The sequence below is a fragment of the Microplitis demolitor genome, chromosome 7, assembly GCF_026212275.2.
Source record: "Microplitis demolitor isolate Queensland-Clemson2020A chromosome 7, iyMicDemo2.1a, whole genome shotgun sequence".
NCBI lineage: Eukaryota > Metazoa > Arthropoda > Insecta > Hymenoptera > Braconidae > Microplitis > Microplitis demolitor.
The window spans coordinates 7,533,781-7,560,889 of NC_068551.1; the positions used below are offsets into that span (position 1 = coordinate 7,533,781).

A 27,109-nucleotide genomic window follows, 5' to 3' on the forward strand; every position below is an offset into this window, starting at 1 on the left:
TGAATCGAAATTTCGGTATTATTTAGCTATTAAAAAAATTTTTGAAAGTATTTGAAAATTGTAATATTTTTGAGTTTTTCGGAATCTCCGTACGAAATGGAATTCAATTATTATTAGGTGATTGAAAACTATTTGTAAAAAAATTTATATATTCGAATCGTTCCAAATCTTTCAACAATTAGAAAATTCGAATATTATTTAGTGGTTAAAAATTATTGTGAGGTATGGAGAAAATTTAATAACTTCAAATCCCCCAAATTATTAAACAACGGGTAATTTGGAACTTTTCAAAAAGATTTGTTGCTTAAAAATTAGGAGGATTTAAAGTTTATGGAAGAATTAAAAAGTATTAGAAAAAGTTTTTTTTAATCTTTCCAAATCACATTTCTTATTTAGAGTGGAATTTTCGTTTTTTCTCGTGGTGTGTATACTATTTGTCATAAAATTTCTATTCGCAAGTTTAAATTTTCGCCTTTGTTTACGGGAAGAATGACACATACGTAAATTTATTTTATTTGTTTTCTCATAAAAGAAGAAATTACGACTTTCTTCCAGCTAAACAGGGCGGACATTTAAACAATCAGTGCAGATATGGTGAAAACTCATTTAGCAGGCAGATAATTTCTTCCCGAAAAAAGAAACTGACCAACATTTACCAGCTAAATTGCATTGGTTTGAAGTTTGGTTATTTCGATTAGCCACACAAACTTAAAACTCAGATTCAATGCAGATAATACAAGTATTGAATTCTATACGGTTTCTGACCCATTTAAATAAATTCTATGGGTCCTTTAGGGTAGGGATGTTTCCTACGCAGAAATATAAATTGTTTTAGGGTAAATGTTTCATCATTGGAAATACCACTTACTTTGATTACAATTTCATTTATTTTTCATTTATTTAGTCATAAAGCCTTAGCTTTTTGCGGCCATTCATCATTTTTAACAAAAATATATTATATATGTGTTTAAATCTTTTTAAAACATTGGAAAGCTTACAATAATATAATACAATTTCTGATCATTCTTTAGATAGCACTATTTATAAAACATGCGGTTAAAACATTTATCTAAAATAGAAATGTGCTCTTTTTGAACATCAATACCAATTTTAAAACTGTCACTCTTATTAATTTGAGATTTCATTCTTTTTAAATCTTTCATAAGCTTCAGTCGTTCAATGTTTAATATTTTACACGAAAAAATGTTAGACGTCAATTCATCTCGATAATTTAAATTATCACAATAAATTTTATCTCTCATTTCAATAATTTTTAAAGTTGTACAGATGATAAAAAATGAAATTTTAGCACGATAATTCAACCCTTGTGACGTAAATCCTATATTTTCATGAAAATCATTACGTAAAATGTACTTATTTTTTAATTCTGAAATTTTTTTATACTTACTAATGAATAAATAATCTATGAATATTTCATCCAATGGATTATTTGGAATAAAAAACCCATACTCTACATACAATTTAAGAGTACAATGATTACCATAATTAATAAATACTTGAGAATTTTTCTGGATTGCTTTTGAAGTATAGATTTGATATGATTCATCGAATGTATTATTTATCGGTTTTACATCAACAATAGCATCAAATGAGTGATTTAGCAAATCCAAAAAAGGAGCTAATGCTAAATTGTCATCTTTGTGAATATTCCCTCCATTAATAAAATTACTATCTCTCATATATATTGCTCTGGTATTAACAGTAAAATAGCTCCATTTGAAAGCTTCGAATGTGAATATTTCAGGCAAAGACATTAAGCAATGTGTACATAAATCATTGCAATTAATTTTTAATTGATGAATAGATTTCAAAATGGATTGATAGTCAACAATCATTCTTTGTAGTAAAATATTTGTTTGTTGACGCATGTAAAAGGGCATAATATTTCTTTCCATTTTCGTACAGTAACTTGGAGTTGTATACGAATTCGGTAAACTATCTAAATAATGCTTCCATGTTGAAGTAGTTCCTAAATGCTTTTCATATAAAAGGAAAGTTGCTAATACAGAGTGTCCTGTGTAACCATTTTTTTCGATAAAAATAGACTTTACGTTACTATTCCAAGCAACTGATGGAGTTATTAAAAGCTCTTTCGGTATTTTCACAAGTGGAGTATCAGGACTTATATTTTCCAACGTGATCAAGCCTCTGTGCGTGACTGGAAAAATGGTGGGCTTCATATTAGTTGATGGGGTCCAGCCAACAGATTTCATCCAAGATTCCAACTGTTCAATAGTTGATAGATCTTCTAATGGTTTTGGAATTTTTTTTTTTTTTTTACGACGATTCTTCTCTGTTCTACCCATAGTACGCCTACAATTTTTATCTGCAGAGTGGGGAAAAAAATAATATAAAAAAATTGAAAAAAAAAAAAAAACTTTTTGTATTGATAAAGTAAAGTGGACCGTATTTCAGTGAAGTTGAGTCAATAAGAAAAGCTACAAAGTTATTCTTAATATAAAAGACTATGGTAATGGTCCCGATTAAAAACTCCAATTAAATCTAATTAAAACTCAATCGGATTTCTATCAAATTCAATCAGAAACAAACATTCAATCAGAATTGCTCGGAAGCGTTCCAAGTATCCGATTGAATTTCAATCAGATCGAATCAGATTTAATAAGAAAATTAATTTATTTTTTTATTAAATCTGATACCTTCTATAACTTTCTGTCTAAAACTTTTGAACTAATGAACCGTTTTGGATGATTAAGGCGACAATCGAAAGAGCTTATTGATCATCAACTTTCCTGAAAATTTCAGATCATTTGATCAAGTAGATTCGAAAATATTTTCGAATTACAAAAAAAAAAAGTTTTTTTATTTTTTAGTTTTTTTCAATTTTTCAGAAACGACTTGAACGATCGACTTCAAAATCTAATCAACTCTAGAACTTAGAAAAACGCATCGATTATTACCTCAATCGGCGTTGAAAAATTAAAAAAATAACATTTTATTTTATTTTTTCCGGATGACTCATAATATAATGTACAACAATGTGTCTGAAATCAAACCAACTCCTCCTCTATATGGTCTCTTTCGATCACCATATAATATCATCTAACTTGTTCTTTAGTTTAAATGATATTAACAACAAAAAAAGTGAAAGAACACAGTTTTTAATCATTTTCTTGGACATTTCATATAGTATTGCTCTGACCTAAGTCAAACTTTATTTAAATCTCAATTTTGATCACTGATATTGTTTTCTGCGCCAATACATTTATGTTATTAAACATAATCAGGAATTAAAATTTAAAAACCGTTTCTTCATTAATGATTTTCGATTCTTAAATTTTCAAACTTTAGCATAAAACATAACTTGTTAGAGCTTGAAGAGCTCATAAAAAAACAATTGCATGTAATAGCATTTTCGAGCTCGAAAACATATTCATATAAATGTTTTCGAGCTCAAGGAGCTCGAAAACAGCGGGAAGTTTTGCAATTTTTTAATCAGATTCAACTGAAAAATAATAATTTTTTTTCCATTAACTTCCCGATTTCTGATTAACTTTGAATGGGATTCATACGGAACTATGCGACTAAAATTGATTTAATGGGAGCTCCACCTGTTTATATCAAGCCGAAATCAAATAATATACATATCGCTAAATTCCAAGTTTAGTTGGCAAGTATGTATCGGCAGATTGAAGGTATCCCGCCCAATCGTGATTTTTTTAAGCACTTATAACTTATAGTTATACACCTGAAACGTATGTTATGTTCATTTTCGTTAACAATTTAAAAATTTCAATGTTCCGTGCTAACATGCGCTACTTTTCATAGGGTACTTATTATTCTATGCATTGACTTTCAAGTCAATTAGCAAACTCACGTAAAATATATATGTATGCCAGAATAGGTAGTAGTTTCGTCCTGAGTACGTTAACGAATTCGTCAGCAAGGCTAAGCCAACGTACTCTTGTCTTGGACTGCTACACTGTATACTACGAACCGAGCTAAAAATGGGTAGCGGGCTTCGCTATGCACAATACCAGTAGAAGAAGGCAAATGCCTTTCAAACTACTTGCATCTCTGTTGGATGTGCTTTCGTGCACTGTAAAAATGGTAAAATAACAGGAATATATCAATTTTCAAGCATTACAAAAGCGCCAAAATTATTGTAACTCTTAGATGGGCCTTCACAATTCCACTGTTCGTTTTACGGCTTTATAAATAAATTATAATTATATATTGAAAAAATTTATTTTTGGAAAATTTCTAGGATTTCATGTTATTTTCATGAATTTTTACCCTTAAGACGCAAGAGCTGAAAAGGTATCTTATGTTATAAACCAAAATAAGTCCAACAAATTTAATCCATCGTGTAACTAAATGTTAATTAAAGTAACGTATCACAGTTCAATCAATCTATTTAGAAGTAGTTGGAGAAACTATTTATGCGTAGTGAAATACGACGACTACATTGTCAGAGTAGTTGCGTTGACTATTAAGAGTAGTTACAGAAACTATTGAATGATAAACAAACTAAAATAGTCACTGGTTCATTCTTTAGTTGTAGGGGTGAACTAAAAAAGTATTGTTATTATTATTACTGAAGTATAAGTTCTGAAAAATAATATTAAATAGTAACTACCCTGTTTAGAAAATTTTATAGAATCCAATAGATTTTCATAAATTCCCATAGAGATTTTCTAAGAATGATGAGTTTTATGAGAAGTGCTATAGTTAAGTATAGGGCCTTATACAAACAGCTATAAGAATCTATCGAATTTTTAAGCAGGTTATAACAAAACAAAAAATGTTAGTCACGTTTAGTTGATATTGCCCCTGGTGGAAATTTTTCGGACTTCTGTCTTAAAAACTCAATTCTAGAGTTCTAAAGACTTTTTCAGAGTTCCAAAGACTTTTTAAGACAGAAGTCCGAAAAATTTCCACCAGGGACTACTTTCAAATAGGCTCGGGCACTATGACATAGTACAAGAAACTATAAATATTAGTTATGACTACTACTTTTTCATACTCATCCCTTTCTAGTTACCACAACCATACACTTTTCTCTCAGTGTATGTAAGTTATTATTTTCAAACAATAATTGCCGAAAATTATGGCTGATTTTTATTTAATCTTATAGTGCTGTATCAAATTTATTGTAAAAACGAGGAGATCTATGATAAAACAAATAGTTTATAACGATGTTTAAAGAAAAGTTCATAATTTTTGAAAAATTGAATTGGCAGAAATCCTATGTACCTTCGAAAGTCACAAAATCGACAAAAAAAACCTGAATTGACTGTTTGAAATCAATCAATTTCCTATTTAATAAATCATCACACAATATCTATGTAGTTGTACTCAAAAATGTATTAGCGTGAGAATTTTCGAATTAAGGACTCAAAATTTTTTTTATATAGATTTTATATCAAAGAATTAACTGCCAAAATTATAGGATAGTTAACCGTTTATATTTTAAAGGAAATAATGATTGAAAATCGGCATAAAATACATTGCTCTTATAGAGACGTAGGTGGTTATGATGATAAATCAACAAATATCAATATGTTAAATTATTATTTTCAGTATAAAAAAAAAAAACTATGCATAAGAAAGATGATACTTGCAGTAATTCATCAGTATCTTAAAAATACTATAAATCCATTCATCCTAAAAAGAAAAATTGAAATGAAATTCAAATTATTTTCCTTTACAAATATTTTCTCGCCATAATATAACATGGGCAACGATTCACCGCCATTAAGAGCGCCACAGATATTAGTCAACATAGATATAAACATAACCTCTCTCATATTTTATTTTTATATTATTATGAAAATATTATTGTTTAAATAAACAAAATTTCAATAAAAGAAAATTTAAAATCTGCATGTATAAATAATTTTTTTCCTTTAATATGTTGATTATTATTTACCTCTTACGGCCGTTTTTTATAAAATAATCCTTTTTTATTACGTCTTTGAGGTACATTCATTTTCTATAAAATATTTAAATGTCACCGGCGGGAAAATAAGCAAAAATGCTGTGTTGTCAAATGTAAGCTATACAACACATGGTAATTTTCGTCACTTCACGCTGTTTCACGCCACAACCATACAAGCCTACCCCCCCCCCCCCCCCCCCCCCGACCCTTATAAAAATTCACTATTTCCCCACGCCCAATCTCGTACATCCTTAACGATAACAATTTTCTGACGTCACGAACCGTCAAAAGACGGTATTTGTGACGGTCACGTCACATGCATTTAAAATACCGCCACTTGACATCTCTAAGTGGGATAATTGGCGTCAATTAAATAAACATCAACTCTTTGCAGTCAATTTCACATTAAATTCTGGCCGTAGTTTTCTGTCAACTTGAAGTCAAAAAGATGCATTGGAAACGTCTCTAATAGCCACTTTATCTTGAAATTGATGATATTTGATGTTGAAATTGCCTGAAATTTGCTGCCTGAATTTGCTGACAATTTGACGGCAAAATTCAAAAAGAGAAATTTGCGGTTAATTTTTCTTCAATTTAGATGTAACTTTGTACAAAAATAAAAAAGTCAGTAATGTTCATTCTTACCATTTTAGAGAGTAAACAAACTCATACATAAAAATATCTTCAATTCGACGGTAAAAAATTACTTCACAATTATTCAAGTAAAATTAACAATAAATTGACACAAAATTTGCCTGAAAATTGACAACTTTTTTCTAGTCAACTTTTGAAGTGAATTTGCATACTAACTCGGGTAGTAAATTTACGTCAAATTCAATAACAAGTTACATACAAATTGTCGTAAAAAACCGAAAAGCCCGAAGTGGACGGAAATTTGACGAAATTCAAGGAAACTTTTGTAAAGTAAACTTTTGCTAAAGCAAATTGTGCTATTAGGGGTATAAGGCATTTATGCCATCTAGCGGAATCATAAGTTTCATTCCAACATGTTGAATGTCTAAAAGGTATAAATAAGAATATGAGTTGTCAAATTTTTTGCTAAATGTTTCAAAACAATATTGATTTTATAAATTAATAAATAAGTGTGTACATCTTTGTAATAACTTTAATTATTTAATCATTATGAATAAAAATGATAAAATTTTAGCTGCTAGACGAAAGGTAAAATAAGATTCTTATTATTATATTATTGAAAAATTATAATGACTTAATAATTATAATGTTTTACAGCTAAAAAAATTCCAACAAAATAAACAACATCAAGAAGCTCCTCCTGGATATCAGAATGAAGTAGAGAGCAATGGGAAATTACAGGTATTTATAGTAAAAGTTTTTCCGAAAAAAGAATGATTCTACTCCCACGTATGGGAGTGATGTAGCAGATGTATGTCAACTTGAAACTTTAACAGTCGACATCTCTGTGAGAAAAACGAGTGCAAGAATTTTTAAATGATAATGGCGCGCAAAAAAAATGTTCCGAGCAATTGTGACTGTATTTACATTTTTGAAAAATCTGTAATTAAAAAAAAAGTTTTCTCCCATTTAAGGGAGGAAAGCTGGTCTGAGATACAAAAAAAAAGAGGATATTTTTGTGATTTTTTTTTTTTTTTCAGAGTACCTTCTTTATTAAAATTCTTAAAATTTGTGACACTATGAAACATTTCAATAATATTCTACTAAATTTTCATAAAAAAATATTGAAAAATAAGCCAGTGATTATGGGGAGAACCGAATCACCTTAAAAAAAAGTCTCCATGCCATCGGCAGGATAACTCATGACTGTCTCATCTAAAATCAAAAAGCCAAAAAGATTTCTTGAGTACATGAGTTTATTTTGGATTTGAACGAAGAATTTGTTTTTTTTTCAATAACTACTCAATTCTTAATTAAGCAGATGGAGCAATTTTTGGTAAAAATCAGAGTTTTTCGATTGTACCTTTATCAAAAATTCTAAAATGAATATTCTGTTTATTCCTTCGTTCAAATCCAAAATAAACTTATGTACTCAAAAAATTTTTTGATTTTTTTATTTCAGATGAAGCAGTCGTTATCCTACCTTCCGCGTAGATACTTTTTTTTTAAGGTGTCTCGGTTCTCCCCGCTATCACTGGCTTATTTTTCAATATTTTTTTAATGAAAATTTAGCAGATTATTATTGAAATGATGTTTCATAGTGTCACAAATTTTTAGAATTTTAATAAAATAGGTACTCTGAAAAAAAAAAAAAACACAAAAATATCCTCTTTTTTTTTTTTTAATCTCAGACCCACTTCTCCTCTAAATATGAACAAATCTTGTTGGAATCAATGTTTTGCCGATTCAAGAAATCAATTAGTTTATTTTACAGATCTTTTGAAAATCGGTTAACTTTGATTAGACTTTAAATAAAAACTAGTACTCATTTCAAGCAGACAGTTTCAACCCTATTCGAGCTCTTTCAAGAGTGGATCTCAGTTAACCGGTTTTGAGTTTTGTTTTTGTTTTGTCGTTTATTTGATGCTTCGCCGAGCTCATGCATTATCGTGAAAGTTAGTTTCTATATTATTTACCATTAAGGTATTTTCAATTCCTTGTATCGTAATTTTTTTTCCTCACATACGATTCGTATGTTTAGGGAACCGAGATGAATGAAATAAATAACAGCCAATTAGTTAAAGAACATGATCACTTTACTGGTAATAATGAAGAAAATTTTAAGTTTCTTGAAGTTAATAATTCAAAGGAATTGGTCATAAATAAATTTCTGGGAGTCGATACAGTTGAACAGGAATTTCCAGTTTTACCTGATATCAAAAAAGAATTTGAAATATCAAAGATGGATATTACTTGCAAAACATTGTCTCCAGTCGAGCATGATAGTCATAATAACGAATGTTCTTCTCCATCACTTCGAAATAGTCCTGACTTATCCGTGAATAACATTATTTTTGAAAATGATGTACTTCAAAATTCTCTTTTATTAACTAATCAACAGAACCTTGAACAACAAAATTCCTCTGATATTTTAACTGATAACAATTTTATAACGAAGTCATCTGAAATTTATTCTGATTCTGTGAATGGCAATCAGTTATTGCCAGAAGATACTGAGATTTTAACAAAACTTTATTTTCAAGTGAATCAGTCCCAAAATACGATATCTGAGTTGGAAACTTCAATATTAAAAAAAGATATTGAATCAAATACGAAATTTATTGAAGAAATAAATTTCTTAAAAAAAAACCTTCAAGTTTATCTGCAAACTACGAATATTCTTGTCACAGAAAAAGCAAACCTCAGTAAATCACTTTCTAATTATCAGAGTTTAGTAGCAGAAAAATCTCAGACAATTAAAGACTTAACTCAAGAATTGCATGCAAGTCAGTGCCGTTGCAGCGAATTTGAAAAAAAATTACATCAAACGAATCAAGCTATTTGTGAAATAAATAAATCCTATCAACTCTTACAAGTTAATTATGAAAATTTGAATTCTAGGTTCCTGGAATTAGAAAAGTGCAATGAAGAGCAAAAATTAGAAACTGCTGAATTACAGCAGGTTTTGAACTTAAAAAATATTGATCTAACAAATCTTCATCAGGAAATTCAAGAGAAAAATAGATTATTGACATTAGCAGAGTTAAAAATTCAACAGTTAACTAATGAATCACAAGACACTCATATACTTGAAAATCAAAATGAAGTCCATACAACATTTGAAGAACAATCATCACAGTTACGTGAAAGCTTACAAACTTCTAATGCAGAAAAATTGGAAATGTTTAATCATTATGAGAATTATGTAAAACAATTAGACAAAAAGTTTAAGAGCGTGACTGAAGAGTTACAAAATGCGCAGATAATAATTAAAAATCTACAAGAACGGGAAGAAAATTTAGTTCAGAGCTTATCAGTCATAGAGCAACAATATCAGCAAGAAAAACAGAAAGTCGAACTATCTCTTTCGGAAAAAAATGATAATCAGGTTGAATATTTAACTGAAAAAATTAGTTCGTTATTGCGTAATAATGAAAGCCTCCAAAATGATTTAATTGAAAAAGAAATGAAAATAGAAGCTATGGAAAAAGAGATTGCAGAATTACGTGAATTGGACCATCAAAGCATTGAAACGTCAAAATTATTGTCAGCTTTAGAAAGTGAACAATTAGGAGCGTCGAGAGCTATTAGTCAAAATCAACAGCTGAAAGAGCAATTAAGTGAAATGCAAGACGCATATGTTATGGTTAGTAATGAGAAATTAAATTTAACACAACAGTTACAAGATGAACTTTCCGTCAAAAGTAAATTGAATGATCAATTGAACGAACTAAGATCTGAGAGAAATCAACTGAAAAGTGAGTTAAGTAAAAAAGAGACCATAATAAGCCAAATGATGATGGAAAAATCATTTTTGGCGAAAACAGTCGACCAACAGGATTTGCAAAAGCAATCACAAGAGTCATTTATTTGTAAAACAGAATGTCAAGATAATCTAGATTCGATCGAAAAGTCAGAAATTCCAGATCAAAAATCAATAGGAGAATCAACTTTTGTCGATAAAAATTCTGGAACTACTGATGACGAGAGTTTAGATACTCGAAATCAGAAACTTACTGAAGAGAGTCAACCGTCGATTGCCGAAGCGATAGCAGAAAAGTTGAGTAAACCTGAAAAAACACAAACTCATAGATTAGATCTGATGACTGAACCGATAACAAAATTGGAAGCACGATTTAAGGATATGATCGAAAAAGTAGCAGAGCTAACAGAGGAAAAACAACGTTTGGAACATTTAGTATTGCAACTTCAAGGAGAAACAGAAACAATAGGTAAATCATTTGTCATAAACCAGGGTGACCACAAAGAAATGATTTCAAAATTCCCTGATATTTCCCGTTTTTCCAGTAAAGTTTTATACATTTTTCCCTGATTCTAAAATTTTATTCTTTTCATTAAGATATTCAAAGCTTTAATTATATTTTCATAGTCAATAATTAAATCTGATGATTAAATCATACAAGAAACCAAGAAAAAGTCAATAAAATAAATAAATATGACCTACTTTTGATAATTCGATGCTAAAAATATATATCTTCGAATATTTAATAAGAAATTTTGTGATTAAAACAAATTAAAAATATATCAGTCATAAAAATTAAAGGATATTAAAAAATTAAAAATTTTTGATTGATTTTCAAAAGGTTGTAACTCAAAGGAAAATGGTCGTACAACAAAAACAAAAAAGGCTAATTGTAGCTTCAAGTCTCTAGTTTTCAACCTGGTCATAAAATTTCTTTATTATACATGGTTTGGGAGTAACAAAAAATCAATCATAATTATGGAAAAAATTTATTGAAGTTACAGCCTGTTTAAAATCACTTCAAAATTTGGAGTTTTTATAATAACCCTTAATTTTGTGACTAGATTATAATTGAAAAATTAAAAAATTAACCATTGTAATTGAATTCCCAGACACTTTTTGAAATTCCCTGATATTATTTGGTTGCATTAAATTCCCTGGTAATTCCCGATTTGTGGCCACCCTGTAAACTAAAATAATTATAACACTTTCAATAAATCAATTCAAATAAACACTATTTATAGTATTACTACGTTTTCAGGAGAGTATATAACTCTATATCATAAACAACGAGCCGTTCTTCACAGTAAAGCAGAAGAAAACGAGAAAACATTTCACCACTTAATTGAAAAGTACAATCAGCAACATGCACAGCTCCATCAATTAAAAGTTCTTTTTGCTGATTTGCTGAAAGAAAGTGGAGGTTCTTTACTTCCTCGTCAAGAAGATACTCAATCTTCAAGTAAATATCTCAAAAGTTGCAAATCATTTAAAATTGTAACCTTCTATTATTTTTTTTTTTTTTTGTGATAATTATATTTTTGAATCTACTTTATAGACATACCCGACTTTCCCACGACAGAAGTGAAATATCAACAATTAGACGGATCGACACCTAATGAAATATCTCAAACAACTGTAAAAATTATTGACTTAATTAGACGTATTAAAGACTGTAAGGATCCATGTACTGTGGAGCAAAACTTTCATCCTTGTCTGTGGTGCTCAGGGAAACTGATCACTATATAATTATCAAGTAATGATAACAATTTGTTTTTTAGTTCATTAATTATGTCTTTAAATTGAGTAAAAATTTGTTTCAGGTCTCAACCTATCTGATTCCGATGACGCTTTACGAATCTATCGCTTAAGGTAAAAGTCCGTATTATACAACAAATGTTAATGCAGAATTCCAAACTTCTAGTAATATAAAATATTTTCAATTTAAAATAAAATTAAATTTAAAAAGAGTCAATAACAAGCAATTGAAAAATGTAGATTTTATAACCCTATTTATGTATTTAAATTGAAAAAAAATTTACGAATAGAAATTTTATTTTTTTTATATATTTCTTTGCTTCAGCCGCGTGGCCTAGAAGCAGATTATCTTCCAATTTTATTTTATCCCATATTACCTACTGTGCGGTTGTGAACCGACTTGTGCTACTGTACTACATCGCGCTTTATGTCTAACCTGACGGTGGTCGACCTAGCAGTGACATGGGAAAGCCACAGAGAAAATTCATGCCAATACAATCGACGATAGACAAAGTCCTAATCACTGGGCCTTTAATCCCCGCCCAACGACAGTCATCCATCAAAGTCCCCGAGCTGCTCTAAACTTTGATTTGGCTTGAATACTCAAAGCATCTAAAGGCTCGGAAAGTAGAAAATTCACCAGGGACTGAACAAGTGGATAATATAGCTTATTAAAAACTGAATGGTAAAGTGAAGGAAACTCTTTTTAAGGTATAGAGGAGAAGTTGTGTCTCACCACTGATCTTGACGCACCCAGATCATGGTTGCAGGGAGGCTGATACCACGGGGTACCTTTCTAAGCCCACTTCGACCAGAGTTTCTGTATTTCCTGAGATAGCAGTAGTGTTTTGCCCAAGAGAGGTATGGACTCGTGGTGGCTGTGGTTAGATACATCGTGCATTGAGGATTATTGATTATACCTTTGGTTCATGTCCAGCCTTGGTCGTCACTCGATTATATTTTTCGACTAGGAGTGTTGTTTGGGACAGAGGTAGGGATACCTCGTACCGCCTCGTGTATGCCCAAAAAGGCGCGGAACTGGCCTCTCATAAAACGGAGGTGGACTTTGGTCCCGTTGCATTAATTAATTCACCCACCCAAGCGATTACTTAATATCGGTGATTGTCAAAGCCGTCCACGCGGCTACCACTGTCGCTAATGAAAAATTTCGAGTGTTATTCTTTAGAACTCTAAAGCAATAGTGAAGCAAAGCGAATGATAAAATTAATCCCACAGAAAAATTCAGAGGATAGGGTGACGGTACGACGTCAAACAGTCATCGTGAAAAACTTTTCTTTATTTATACATTAGTAAGAACACATTGTCGGATAATAAATAATGACTTAACAACTGTCTTGAGTTTCAGGTTCAGGATCATAAGTTGACATGACCTTTTCCATAATCTCCCATAGTTTTTCCCTCGTTAGTTCCTTGCAAAACACCTGAAGAGATTTAAATTTATGTTATTCATAATTTAATCTAATTATACAGCTATAAAATGATACTTACATTAAACCATGGGAGTTGGTCGCATTCATCCATCAACGGTACTACCACTCCATACACTTGCAATGTCAAATTAATACAAGCTAGGGCAATGCAGTTTGGGGGGTAATCTAAAATTGCAGGTGAATGATGAAAATCTTGTAATAATGCTAAACTTGTCTTTGCAACAGGATATTTGGACCACTCATCTTCTCCGAACCAAGCTTGAAGGGAGCGCAAATAATGAAGTAGGTACTGTATGAATAGAAAAACAACATACTGTCTTAAATTTTATAATACGAATAAAATAATAGAAATAAGACAAACACTTGCGATGGAGAATCATATGATAAGCAAAGAAAAAAATTCAGAGAGCTAAAAAATCTACATTTTCAGTTTTACTTTTAGAGCCAAATTTCAAAACTATGACTTCAATGCTGCTAAGAGCTCTGTGAGTTTAAAAGAGCAACAAGTTTTGGATCTGGCCCACGCAGTCAGTCGTTTTTAAATTTTTTTCGTTTCTCAATTTCAGGAGGTTCGAGCAAATCTAATGTAAAAAGAATTTTCTAATTCTAAGATCCACTATCTAGTTTCTTGGAAAAAAAGTTTTAAAAATAATATTTTCAAAGTTTTTATGCACAGTCTTTTATGGCTGACAAGCTTCCATCATGACTTATTCTATTTTTTTTATTATTAGCCGTCTAAATTTAAGAAATAAAAAACCACATATCATAAACTCGTCAATTTTTAAAATAACAATTTTTAATCTCGTTCATCGACAGTGATAGATATATTATTATGGGTTTGGCAACGTCACGGAAGCAGCGGAGAGAAAAGAAAAAGAAACTTTGAAAAATTTTACCTTATGAGGATGAACGAATACGACTTGGAATTTTAACGTTCTCATAATCAGCAATTCAGCTTGAATAATAGCATCACGTATACTCCAATACTGATCACCAAGTTCTAAAGGTTGGGATCCTCTGTGAAGAGTATTTGATGATACATTCATTACATCCCTTATTTTCAATCCATCGTCTTTTATTTTCCCCGCAAGGTACAAACATGTCGTTGCCATTAGCTAAAATTAAAAAAATGTAAGATTATGAAAAAAATATTCTTTAATAAAAGTCTCATGAGATTCTTTACAACTTTTACATATACTGCTGTTTCTGATAGTGACCAAAATTTGAATATAATTGGAAAGTTTAAAGTTATAATCTCGTGACAACATCAAAAGTTAATTTTCTTTGATTAATCTCGGTCAAAATAAATACGAGTAATTCGCTCAACTCCTGTATCAGAAATAAAGATAGAAATTCACTTACGTATAGATCATATGATTGTGGAGTGACCTCTCTCAAAAATCTGTGAAACAATGTTGAAGCAGTAGCAATGGTCAGTGGATGAGCATCTAGCTTAATACCTATAATACACAAATAAAATTAATTATATCTTATAAATAAAACTTTGCACAAGTTGGTTTGTAAACTTAATATAAATGAAATATAATAATTATTTTAAGAGCTACTTCTATAAATTATTAACTATTGAATTTGATTTAGTTGAATAAATTATTATTTAAGATGACAAACATCGATAAATAACAACTTATTTACTTGTATAAAAACAAAAAAAAATGTTTTTTAAGGTTCAAAACTAATTTGAACAACATTAGATAAAAAGGCGGTATGTCTATAAATATTTTTTTGACAAAATCAAATTTTTTTGTTACTATTAAGCAAATAAATTAAATATTTGAATGAAGTAATTATTTTACTTGATTAAAGAAAATAATTCATTGGCAGTATTTAAGTAACTAAAATACTTAAGGGGGGAAAAGGGTCTGAAAAAAAAGAGCATATTTTTGTGATTTTTTTTTTTTTTTTTTTTTTTTTTTTTTTTTTTTATTAGCGTACCTTCTTCATTAAAATTGTTAAAATTTGTGAGACTATTAAACATAATTTCAAAAACATTCTGCTAAATTTTCATTAAAAAAATATTGAAAAATAAGCCAGTGATCGAGGGAGAATCGAGTCAGCTTAAAAAAAATGTATCAATGCGATAGGTAGGATAACTCATGACTCTCATCTGAAATCAAAAAATCAAAAGGATTTTTTGAGTACATGAGTTTATTTTGGATTTTAATGAAGGAATAAACAAAATATTCATTTTAGAATTTTTGATAAAGGTACAATCAAAAAGCTCTAATTTTTACCAAAAATTGCTCCTTCTGTTTAATTAAGAATTGAGTAGTCATTGAAAAAAAATCCTTCGTTCAAATCCAAGATAAACTTATGTACTCAAGAAATCTTTTTAGTTTTTTGATTTCAGATAAGACAATCATGAGTTATCCCACCTACCGCATGAATACTTTTTTTTAAGGCGACTCAATCCTCTACACTACCACTGACTTATTTTACAATATTTTTTTATGAAATTTAGCAGAATATTCTTGGAATGGTGTTTAATAGTGTCACAAATTTTAAGAATTTCAATGAAGAAGGTAACTCAGAAAAAAAAATCACAAAAATATGCTCTTATTTTTAATATCTCAGACTCCTTTTCCCGCTTAAATCAAGCATTTTTTCTTGAAAATATACATTTTTTCACTCAGTGTAAAGGTTACAGACACAAATGTTCTTCATTCATTTTTCGATGTTTCTTTAGAGAACGTCGAAGTTAAAAATCTATGCAACAAAAAATGTAAATTAAATTATAGTTACCACATTCGTATATAAATCGTGAAATTGCAAAGCTATCATTTGAAATTGTATAATCAATCGTGACGCTTTTTTGTAATGCGTTTCTTTTTTCACGCTGCATGGCCAGAACGTCTATAACATCTTTCATCTTAGAACTAAAATCAGAATTATTTAAATTAAATTAAATCGCCTTTCAAGTGCTAACCCTCCGTTTAACACACATTTACTGGTGTTTCCTTTAGAGGAATCGACCACTATGCGGCCGACAAAGAGTCGAAAAATAAAATTTCTTGAACTACTATTATTTTAAATAATACAACAGGTTGACTACCTCAAGACTTCGGTACTTATGGGCTCGGAAGGATTCATGGTAGCAACTGGTTCTTTTCAATTCATTTAATGTAAAAAAAAGTTCATGACAAAACTATCAACCATGAAAGATCATTATTTATATCAATATGCAAATATGTTACAAGACGCGATAATTATGTACTATGTACATATGACATTAACTTAAGCAATCAATTAAGGTTATGATTGTACGCGCATGAAACGGAATAGAGATACTTTGTCAACAGTATGAGATCGACCTCAAGTGTTTTAGTAATGAGCAGTAATGAGACATTGCCTTGATAACTGTAAGTTAATAGAAAGCTATAATTTCACGTAAAGTTGACTGCAATTTCCAGGCAACACTATGTCAAATTGAACTTCAAAAGATAGCCAGTTTTGCTGAACAAGTTGTCATAATCTACCCTAATAGCATAGTTTGCTTTAGCAACAGTTTACAAAAGTTTCGTTGAATTTTTCGTCAAATTTCCTTCAACTTCGGACTTTTCCGTTTTTGACGACTATTATGCAACTTGCTATTAAATTTGATGTAAATTTATTGCCCGAATAAGAATACAAATTCACTTCAAAAGTTGATTAGAAAAAAGTTGTCATTAATTTTCAGGGAAATTATGTCATTTGTTGTTAATTTGACTTAGAAAATTGTAAAGTATTCTTTAACGTCAAATTGTATGAGTGTGAATGTAGCAGGCATTAGACAAACTCAAAATTATAAAATAATAGAGTAAATAATTAAAAAAATAATATCTATAAAAAAATACACTTATTAATTTTTAAATTTTTCAAATGCGCATTTCTGAAAATTTTATTTTATTAATTATTTACTCTGTTTGTTAATAATTTTAAAGTTGTCTGATGTCTGCTACATTCACACTTGTCAAATTAAAGACAATTGTATGTATAAACCCAGGTAGCACATTTGCCTTTGTGACATCTATAAGATATCAGTTTTTACGCTGCTTTTTAAATTGTCGATAAGGCATCGATATGTTGACAAAATGATCAGAAATTTATGTCACTGAAAAAATGTTTACTTAAAAGACTTAACGCAAGTGACGATTAAAAGTAAATTACAGATAGTGGTAAAATAAGTCATCTAAACAACTTTTCAATCAACATGAGACAAGAAAAACAACACAACTCGTCTCTGTCTCTGGAACCAACATTTGCATGTCGTAATTCATACCAAAAAAGATGACTGAGACAAAAAAAATTTGTCGTCCTTTTAAAAGACATTTTTAAGCCATCTTAAAGTTGATTCTGTGTGCTACTTGGAAATTTGCTTAGCTTCTGAAATAGTAAGAATGAACATTACAGCCTTTTTTTCGTAAAAAGTTACCTTTCGATTGAAGAAAAATTACCCGCAAATTTTTATTTTCGACTTTTGCTGTCAAATTGACGGCAAATTCGGGCAGCAAATTTCTGGTAATTCCAACAGCAAACTACCGTCAATTTTAAGCTAAAGTGACTATTAGGGATATTCTACCAAAATTTCTTTGAATTTTTCGTTAAATATCCATCAACTTCGGGCTCTTCCGTTCTTAACAACAATTTGTATACAACTTGCTATACAATTTGACGTAAATTTATTACCCGAATTACAATGCAAATTCATTTCAAAAGTTATAAATAAATTGATGTCGAAAACGGAAAAGCCTGAAGTTGACCGACATTTGATGAAAACTTCAAGAAATTTTTTGTACAGTAAACTTTTGTTAAAGGAGATCTAAATTCACCCAGGTGGCGCTTCTCTCGAAATAATACCACGTGACAAAATCGTTGCTTAAAACAGCATCAAGCAACAACATGAAATTACACCTTTAAGTAAAACATTCGCGCTCTGTTTACATCCATGCATATGAATAACTCAAAGATACTCAAATCGCAATTGTGTTATTTTATAGTTTAAAACTAATAAGTGAGGTTATTTTTTGTGTTGTTATAACAAAAGTTTTATCCATTCCACTGATCATTATTTGTATGCTGTGTAAGTATTTTCAATAATAAATAAAAACTTATAAATGTTTAAAGACTTGATAATATTCAGAACAGTTAATTATCTTGGATGCTCATATCAACGTAGATGTACAGTTGTATCAAGTTTAACCAAAAAATTGTGATTTTTTTTTACTTATTACTGTTCAAATTTACTATTTCATGAAACAAAACAAGTTATCGGTTTTAATTTCACTTTTGACAACTGTCATTTTATCATCTGCGTTTTAAGAATTACGCATTTATTTCCGACGACATTTAAGTTGACGCTAAAATATAGGTGAGTTTGAACAAAAAATACTAACAGTAGCAGACATCACACAATTTTGTAATTTTTATAAACAAGTTAGTTTACAACTAACTTGTTCATAAAAATTTACTTATAGTAAATACAATTTTTAAAACATGCGCAGAAAATTTTTTAAAAGTTTTTGATTTGCAATTTTTAAGTTTTTTTTTTTTCAATACGTATTTTAGTTGCTTATTTAAAAAAAATTAATTTTTTTATTGTCTGCTACTTTCAGTATCATAAAGTAGCAGTCATTAACAAAACTTAGGGCCAGTTTTTCAAACCGAGTTTATTTTTATCCGGGTTTTAATTATCATTGCTAGTATATCAATATATTATTAATATATAGATATATTAGCAATGATAATTAAAACCCGGATAAAAATTAACTCGGTTTGAAAAACTGGCCCTTATATATTTTCAATAAACAAAATAAATACCGACCGGCAAAAGTTACACCTTAAGCGCAAACGCGCTGTATGCCTTACGATCGAAATCATTTTTTCGACTCATGTTAAATCATCTCTACACTTTTTTCATTACACTAAATTGAGTTAAAGTGTATACTAGTATAAAGATAATTGATTAAGGAATAATTACGACTCGTTATTGAGTCGATTCATTATTCCATTGATTTAAAATGAGTTATTTTAATCCCAGAAACCAGTTCCACTAATTGTCCTGTATGAATATTCGGTCATAATAACTTTTGAAAAGTATGATAAGTTGGCCTAATTTTTTTTTATTACCTTTGTATCTTTCGCCGCAAAAACCCTTTTGAAAACCGCTATCTAAATCCTTTTTGTTTAATTGTAATTGATCGACAATTAAGACAAAAGGCGGGATATAAAAAAAAATTTTAAATGATAAAAATTAAACAAAAAGAAGAAAAAAATTTGGAAAATCCAAAAGTGCACGACTCATAACGCTCATACATTATGAAATAATAAAATAATAATAAAAAAATGGCGGGAAGCACGAATAAATTTAAAATATTTAAAATTAGTTGTTGTATTTTTTTTTTCTTTTTTAATTATATTAGTAATTTTTTGTTATAATTATAAAAGAATTTTCTCAAAATATCTCGATTAATAACAAAAAAAAAATATATATATATATACATAAAAACAAATAAAAAAAAAGAATTGCATTGAAAAAATTCAGGCTTACTAATTAGCAATAACACAAAAAAAAACAGCTGCACTAGAACGGTTATCCGCAAGCGCCCCTGGTAGAATAAATGTACGTTTAATGTATAGATATATCACCATCCATGTTAATTTTACATAGATATATATGTGTATAGTTATATAGCCTTTTTATTCTTTCATTAATTGTAATTAAACGACACTGAGTTACCTAGCCATTTTCAATAGGGGATCTACAAATCTTTCAAAGAATTTAAAAAAAAAAAATTTGTTTCAATTACTGGATTTTTTCGCAAGTTATCATGTCTACGGCTTTCATACTTGATGGACAGGAAAATTTTTTAAACTATTTTAATGTTTTGTCGGTTTTTATTGAACTAAATAAATTTTTGAAAAGTATGGAATTAATATCTATTAAATGATCTTCAAAATGGTGTGCAACATATCTTAATTCCGTGATTCATCAAAGGTATAGTAATTGAAATAGTTGCGGAAGTGAGGCGAAAAAAATTTTTCGATCGTAAAGCACTCTCTGATGCTTCGCATCATGAGTCGTGCAATAAAAATAGGAAATCTGAGAACCGTCTGACCCTGCGGGTTAGCCGCAAAACTCCCCGCTGTTTTCTAGCTCAGGAAGCTCTCTGAACTCAACCAACTGTTAGACCGATAAAACACACATATCACTGAAACAAAATAATTTTTGTCCGACGATATCTTTGGAACGAATGAGCCGTTTCAAGCATTCTTGGTTGCAATTGAAAAAGCTCACCAAGATTTAGAACTGATCACATTTTAAGGTGAATCGGTTAAGTGGTATACGAGTTATACGTAAAAAACCGAAAAAAAAAATTATTTTTATTTTTCGGATAACTTGTAAACTACATGACTAATCGTTTCCAAAATCTAATCAATTTTAAGCCTTTGGTGAGCCCCTTTGATTGCCACCAAAAACGTTTAAATCGGTTGATTCGTTCCAACGATATTCTTGGACAAAAAAAGTTGACACACACACACACGCACGGGCATCATTCTGAAAATATTGAGAATAGCTTCTCAGGATCTGATGAAAATTCGGTTTCAAAAATCGGGGTGAAAACGATAACCTCGAATTTTTCGAGAATCGTCGATTTTCATAGCGGGAAGTTAAATTTTTTTTTTTTTTTTTTTTTTTTTTCGTATTTTTAAATTTTTCGAATTTATTCAATCGAATGATATGAAATTCACAAGAAAATTAACAGCTGGCAAGCTTTTTCGATTGCTGCAAGAACCATGTAAAGCGGTTACTATTAGTTTTTTTTCCAACTTTTTAAATAAATTTTTTTTAGTAGAAATAATTTTAATAAGAACGAAAATAATTTTTTTTGATAAAACAAAACAGCCCAACGGTAAAAATATTATTTTTCTATCGTAAATATTTGGAGATCCTTAGAAATTCAATGTAAGTACAAGAACTGAACTAGAGCTCGAAAGCTGCGGGAAGTTTGGGGATTGGTTTGCAAAGTCAACTGTTTTTTAAATTTTTTTTTGCAGTTCATTATACAAAGATCTTTACAATTACAGTAATGTTTGATAATATGATTTTCAGAATTTGCTTTAGCGAGAATACTAAAACTTTTTAATTATCCTTTAGACATTTCTAGGTGACAATGGTACCTCTGGGACCATCTCCAGTTCATCAATCATTAAATAGCACAACTTCAACGCCAGCATCTGGGACTAAAGGAAATTCTTCTGTTGTAAGAATTATTGTTTTAATTAAAATCCTTATTTTAAAATTTTATCAAACATTAATTTGCATTTAATTTTTATTTATCAGAAACCGAATTATACGTTAAAATATACACTCGCTGGACATACGAAAGCTGTATCTTCGGTCAAATTTAGCCCTAATGGAGAATGGCTTGCAAGTTCATGTAAATATTGTTAACTTTTTTATTTATTAGGGAGATAGCGAATGACAGCGCGCACACAACATTTTTTTGATTGGATTTTTTTTGTTTCTTAAATTTAAGTTGTTCAGTACTGACAGCTAATGTCAATTTAATCTATTGGAAAATTTATGAAATCATTAAAACTAACCACTGACTGACTATTAATAAAATACCAGCTCATCTGTAACTATCTATTGATATTTATTGATGATGACTTTTAACCTGCAACTAAAGCTTAAACTTGTAAGTTAAAAATGAACTTTTTAAAAACGATAACAATTAAAATTTTGTATAGTGTTCATGCGACAATCCACTAATTCTGTATTCGGTTCCTAAAACTGTGCGCTTTTTACAAGTTCTTTCCTTGTAAAAAATCCAATAGATTCTTATATCAGTATGTATATGGCCTATACTTAACATAGAACTTTTCATAGAGCCCATTCATTCTTATAAAATCTCTATGGGAATTTATAAAAAATCTATGAGATTTTAAAAACAGGGTTAAATTCAAAAAATATGTTATTGTCCTGTTGGGCCCGAATTACGGTAATTTACTTCATTTTGCCATAATTTGCTGTAAAATACAATATTTCTATGACAAATATGCAGCAATTTACGGTATTTTTTCCGGCAAATGACGATAAACACGGCAATGTACCGCAATTTGCGGCATTTTTACCGTAAGCACCATATATTTTTTTATTTTTACAGTGCACTACTTCACTTTACGGTAAAATATCACAGACTCGTAAATTACGGTATTTAACCGTTATTTGGATTCGCCTAGATATTATATTAATACAAATTTAGGCGCTCCAAGAGCTCGAAAATATTATACATTTGAAATGCAAAATAACCAAATGCACCGTATTTTAACCTAAAAATTCTTCATCGGTGTTTCCATGTTCGATCATATTTCTAATTAATAGAGTCAAATAAATCTATATTATGAAAACCTCTTTAGAAATTAGAATAGAACATTTAATTTCAAAAAAATATTTATTTGTTGCCAATAGCCGCAATTTCTTCATGCGTAGTAAATTTACTTAGTGGATTGGATCTCTTGAATGATAATGTTCTTTTATGATAATATTCAAAGTAATATATAATCATACATGATCATATCTGAGTATTCTTCCCTAGATAAAAAAAAATTGGTCCGCACAGTTGTATGGAATATGTTTTAATAAAAAGTCAAAAAAGTGAGGAAATTACCAATATCTAAGCGGTTTATGAAAGAGAATTGTATGGTTTTTAAAAAATTTCTCTAAATTACTGATGAAAAAAAAAAATGGTTTTCTTATCTTACTAAATTTCAACTTAATTCTCGAAGCTAATTTGCTTCGTAGATAGACAGCATGAATGCCCTAATATATAAAAATGTATTTGTTCTCATCAGCTGCCGATAAGCTCATAAAAATATGGGGATCTTATGATGGAAAATTCGAAAAAACTATTCAAGGACATAAATTAGGAATTTCTGATGTAGCATGGTCCAGTGATAGTAGGCTATTAGTTTCTGCATCTGATGATAAAACACTCAAAATATGGGAGCTTAGCTCAGTAAGTAATTATTCGATCATCATTTTTATCGGAATATGCTAAATAAAATACGCAAGTTATTGTTAATATTATTCATAACATTTCAGGCTAAATGTTTGAAAACTTTAAAAGGCCACAGTAATTACGTTTTCTGTTGTAATTTTAATCCTCAGTCCAATCTCATCGTTTCTGGTTCGGTAAGTGATATTTTTATGCAAATTAAAAAAAAAAAAAAAAAAATTTATAAAATCTTAATATTCCAAAATAATTTTTGTAGTTTGATGAAAGTGTCAGGATTTGGGATGTTAGAACAGGAAAATGTTTGAAAACGTTACCAGCGCACTCTGATCCCGTAAGTGCAGTTCATTTTAACAGAGATGGATCCTTAATTGTTTCTAGCAGTTATGATGGATTATGGTAAAATTATTTATAAATCTTAACTGCTCAAATTTATTGTTCACAAATTTTGTCTTACAATTGTAAAAAATAATTTAATTTATATGTAGTCGCATATGGGATACTGCGTCTGGACAATGTTTAAAAACTCTAATTGATGATGATAACCCACCAGTATCATTTGTTAAATTTTCTCCAAATGGTAAATATATTTTGGCTGCAACTCTTGATAACACGCTCAAGTTGTGGGACTACAGTAAAGGAAAATGCTTGAAAACTTACACCAGTCATCGTAATGAAAAATACTGCATATTTGCAAATTTTTCTGTAACAGGGGGAAAGGTATTTATAAGTTTAAGGAAACTTTTTATTTGATAATAAAAGTATTAATATTGCAATATACTATAAAAATGTATTCTTATATTCCAGTGGATCGTTTCTGGTTCAGAAGATCATATGGTATATATTTGGAATTTACAGACTAAGGAAGTTGTTCAAAAACTTCAGGGACATACAGGTATGATATTTTTAAGTTGATGAATTTTCTATAAGGTAAATTCGTCGGAACGACGAACGGTATACGACTTATTTTTATCGTTTTAAAAATATTTTAATAGATTATAAAAAAAAAAATAATTTATTACGTTATACGAAATAGACATTTACTCATTCGATGATAATCAAACTCATTAATTTTGCTTAAATTTAAAATATATCAAAAGTTTTTTTCTACGATACCGGAAAAACTGAATACAGGAACGCTGAAAAAGCCTTGTCCGAATACCGAAATTTAGTTGACCTAATACCGCAACAGTAAATGAAATGAGTTAACTTTTAAGTAAATGAGTTCAAAAAATTTTAAGAGGGTAGATTTCTTTTATTAATTGATAATAAATATAAAATATATTAAAAAATAATCATCAAAGACGTTATGATTTTTTCTTTTCTTTTTTTTTTTGTCTCGTTTAAAGTGAAAATATTAACAATTATTGAATAATCATAATCTGTCATTGCGTCCATTCTTTATATATTTTCACAAAGTTCGCAGGAAAGTGGACATAGGATGTAAATCAAAATACTAATTGTCAATTCATTGCGACGTTTCGGTCATATATTTGACCTTCACCAGGCATCTTAACACGCAGTACATAATAAACATCATATATAATACACATTTGATCTTATTAATATTTAAATTATATTGCAAATTAATACATTTGGTAAAATAATTATATTTCCAAATAAGTATGCAAAATTTGCGAACTTTGGGAATATTATTGAATAACATTAATGTAAAATGCATTTAATATTTCTAAATTATTTAATATTTAATAAAAAATGAATATTTTGAACTGATGGAGAGAAACAAAATAAATGATCTCAGGTTATACTTGATAAAATATTAAAAAAAAAAAAAAATATTTATTTAAACTATTTGTACAAATAGACGAACAGTATAACTAATATAATAATACAATTTTTTTATATTGTTAATATCTTTTCTTGAATTTTAAATAATTCTATATGCATATAAAAAAATTATTCAGGGTGGCCACAAAGAAATGATTTCAAAATTCTCTGATATTTCCCGGTTTTCAACTAAAGTTTTTCACATTTTTCCCTGATTTAGAAATTTTATTCATATCATTCAGATTTCCAAAGTTTTTATTATATTTTCATTTTTAATAATTGAATTTGATAATTAAATCATGCGAGAAACCATAAAAAATGGCAATAAAATAAATTAATAATGTCTACTTTTGATTATTCAATGTTACAAATGTATAAGTTGAAATATTTACTAAGAAATTTTATGATGTAAATAAATTCAAAATACCCTGGTTACAAAAATTAAGGGATATTAAAAAAATTTTTAATTTTTTAGTAATTTACAGCAATATGTAACTCAAAGAAAAATGGTCGTACAATAAAAACAAAAAGTCAAACAGTAGCTTCAAGTGTCTACTTTTCCGATCAGGGTCTTTAAATTTTTTTATTATGCACAGTTCCGGAGCAATCAAAAATCAATTATAATTATACAGATATATTGAAAAAAATTTATTGATGCTCGAAGATCGTTTTTAAGATGAACAAAAATTTGGTCAATTTCTTTTTCGATAGATTTCTTAGGATTACTCCGGAACAGCACATAATAAAAAAATTTGAAGACCAGATCAGAAAACTAGACACTTGAAGCTACAATTTATCTTTTTTGTTTTTGTCGTACGACCATTTTCCTTCGAGTTACACTGTGTTGAAAATCACTTGAAAATTTGAAATTTTTTCAATATCTCTCAATTTCTATAACTAGTCTATTATTGAAAATTTTTTAAATTTTGAACTGTCACAATTTAATTCCCGGATACTTTTCGAAATTCCCTGACAATTCCATGATATTTCCCGGTTGCGTTAAATTCCCTGATAATTCCCGGTTTTCCAGGTTTGTGGCCACCCTGTTATTTTACATATTTTTATAAATTTAACGCAATCGACTGATTTTTTAGCAAAACAATTAAGAAACATGGAAAAGTCATAGATGCGAGACTATTTCTATGATTTACTTTTTTTTTTTTTTTTTTTTTTTTTTTTTTTCATATTTCGGATATATTATAAAATCTATTTGATAATCGATTTTGTAAAAAAAAGATTGAAGTTCTAAATAATAAAAGTTTTATTCAATTTTATCACGTACGAGTTAAAATGTAATATAATGATTATCAAATTGTTCCGGTATTGGGTCTTGTTCTGGTACTAGGATATTTACCTTATTTACTTGTATATTAATTTAAGTTTCTATTTTTTGTCTTTTGCAGATGTAGTACTTTGTACAACATGCCACCCGACGGATAATATTATTGCTTCAGCTGCTTTGGAAAATGATAAAACTATAAAGTTATGGAAAAGTGATACATAGACTATTTAATTTAAGCAAACTGTTTTGTGTATAAATTTATATTACTTTATCCTGTAAATCACATTGCTACTGAAAGTGTATTATATAAAAACATTATTTTTTTCTTCTACATTTTTGTAATCTCAAACATCTCAATAATGGATTTTAAGTCGCAATCAGTAATTATTTTAATGTGTTTAAGTAAAAAAGGACTGACTTCACAATCAATAAAGAAGAATGTTAGTTTAAATATGGGCAAGCACCATATTAATGTCTAAATAACTATATTTTACACGCCTCGAAAGCGAAGCAGAGAGGAGTTGCTTTATTGTCAACAGA

The 27,109-nt window shown here is 29.1% G+C and overlaps 5 protein-coding genes across 17 annotated transcripts in view; 2 read left to right on the forward strand and 3 right to left on the reverse strand.

Annotated features, from left to right (window-relative positions):
* The window catches only part of LOC103573866 (androgen-induced gene 1 protein), a 28,802-nt gene extending 22,714 nt beyond the window's left edge, over positions 1–6,088 (reverse strand). Inside the window, exon 1 of the mRNA XM_008553122.3 lies at positions 5,912–6,088. The gene's annotated coding sequence lies outside the window, so the exon portion shown is untranslated. The remainder of the gene's footprint in view (positions 1–5,911) is intronic.
* LOC128667241 (SET domain-containing protein 4) lies at positions 265–5,835 on the reverse strand. Of its 4 annotated transcripts, none has more exons than XM_053741006.1 (3): positions 4,619–5,320; positions 1,409–2,347; positions 265–1,339 (listed from the first exon to the last, which is right to left on the reverse strand). In XM_053741006.1, exons 1-3 carry the CDS (start codon positions 4,665–4,667, stop codon positions 1,038–1,040), a joined length of 1,290 nt encoding a protein of 429 aa, XP_053596981.1. In that variant the 5' UTR covers positions 4,668–5,320; the 3' UTR covers positions 265–1,037. The 4 variants fall into 4 exon arrangements, with proteins under 4 accessions (XP_053596981.1, XP_053596977.1, XP_053596979.1 ...); XM_053741004.1 differs by adding an exon at positions 3,857–4,550 and having other exon boundaries at positions 266–2,347; XM_053741002.1 differs by having other exon boundaries at positions 265–2,347; positions 4,619–5,322.
* Positions 6,089–6,908: 820 nt separating the features above from the next.
* LOC103573869 (golgin subfamily A member 2) lies at positions 6,909–13,209 on the forward strand. Of its 3 annotated transcripts, XR_001345227.2 has the most exons (7): positions 6,909–7,102; positions 7,172–7,255; positions 8,556–10,746; positions 11,539–11,739; positions 11,836–12,033; positions 12,101–12,149; positions 12,361–13,209. XR_001345227.2 is itself a non-coding variant. In XM_008553125.2 (6 exons), the coding sequence occupies exons 1-5, from the start codon at positions 7,064–7,066 to the stop codon at positions 12,024–12,026; spliced, it is 2,706 nt and encodes a 901-aa protein (XP_008551347.1). In that variant the 5' UTR covers positions 6,909–7,063; the 3' UTR covers positions 12,027–12,033; positions 12,101–12,326. The 3 variants fall into 3 exon arrangements, 2 of the variants coding, with proteins under 2 accessions (XP_008551347.1, XP_014298103.1); XM_008553125.2 differs by lacking the exon at positions 12,361–13,209 and having other exon boundaries at positions 12,101–12,326; XM_014442617.2 differs by lacking the exons at positions 11,836–12,033; positions 12,101–12,149; positions 12,361–13,209 and having other exon boundaries at positions 11,522–11,641.
* A 102-nt stretch (positions 13,210–13,311) lies between these two features.
* LOC103573868 (cyclin-Q) lies at positions 13,312–17,145 on the reverse strand. Of its 2 annotated transcripts, none has more exons than XM_008553123.3 (6): positions 16,557–17,145; positions 16,247–16,380; positions 14,849–14,946; positions 14,383–14,601; positions 13,545–13,775; positions 13,312–13,477 (listed from the first exon to the last, which is right to left on the reverse strand). In XM_008553123.3, exons 1-6 carry the CDS (start codon positions 16,592–16,594, stop codon positions 13,379–13,381), a joined length of 819 nt encoding a protein of 272 aa, XP_008551345.1. In that variant the 5' UTR covers positions 16,595–17,145; the 3' UTR covers positions 13,312–13,378. The 2 variants fall into 2 exon arrangements, with proteins under 2 accessions (XP_008551345.1, XP_053596387.1); XM_053740412.1 differs by lacking the exon at positions 16,557–17,145 and adding an exon at positions 16,447–16,545.
* Positions 17,146–18,365: 1,220 nt separating this feature from the next.
* On the forward strand, positions 18,366–26,900 carry LOC103573871 (protein will die slowly). Of its 7 annotated transcripts, none has more exons than XM_014442621.1 (10): positions 18,366–18,563; positions 18,608–18,851; positions 21,639–21,744; positions 21,825–21,921; positions 23,339–23,502; positions 23,589–23,678; positions 23,759–23,898; positions 23,988–24,219; positions 24,307–24,394; positions 26,691–26,900. In XM_014442621.1, exons 3-10 carry the CDS (start codon positions 21,655–21,657, stop codon positions 26,789–26,791), a joined length of 1,002 nt encoding a protein of 333 aa, XP_014298107.1. In that variant the 5' UTR covers positions 18,366–18,563; positions 18,608–18,851; positions 21,639–21,654; the 3' UTR covers positions 26,792–26,900. The 7 variants fall into 7 exon arrangements, with proteins under 7 accessions (XP_014298107.1, XP_014298105.1, XP_014298109.1 ...); XM_014442619.1 differs by having other exon boundaries at positions 18,624–18,851; XM_014442623.2 differs by having other exon boundaries at positions 18,624–18,851; positions 21,649–21,744.
* Positions 26,901–27,109: the final 209 nt, after the last annotated feature.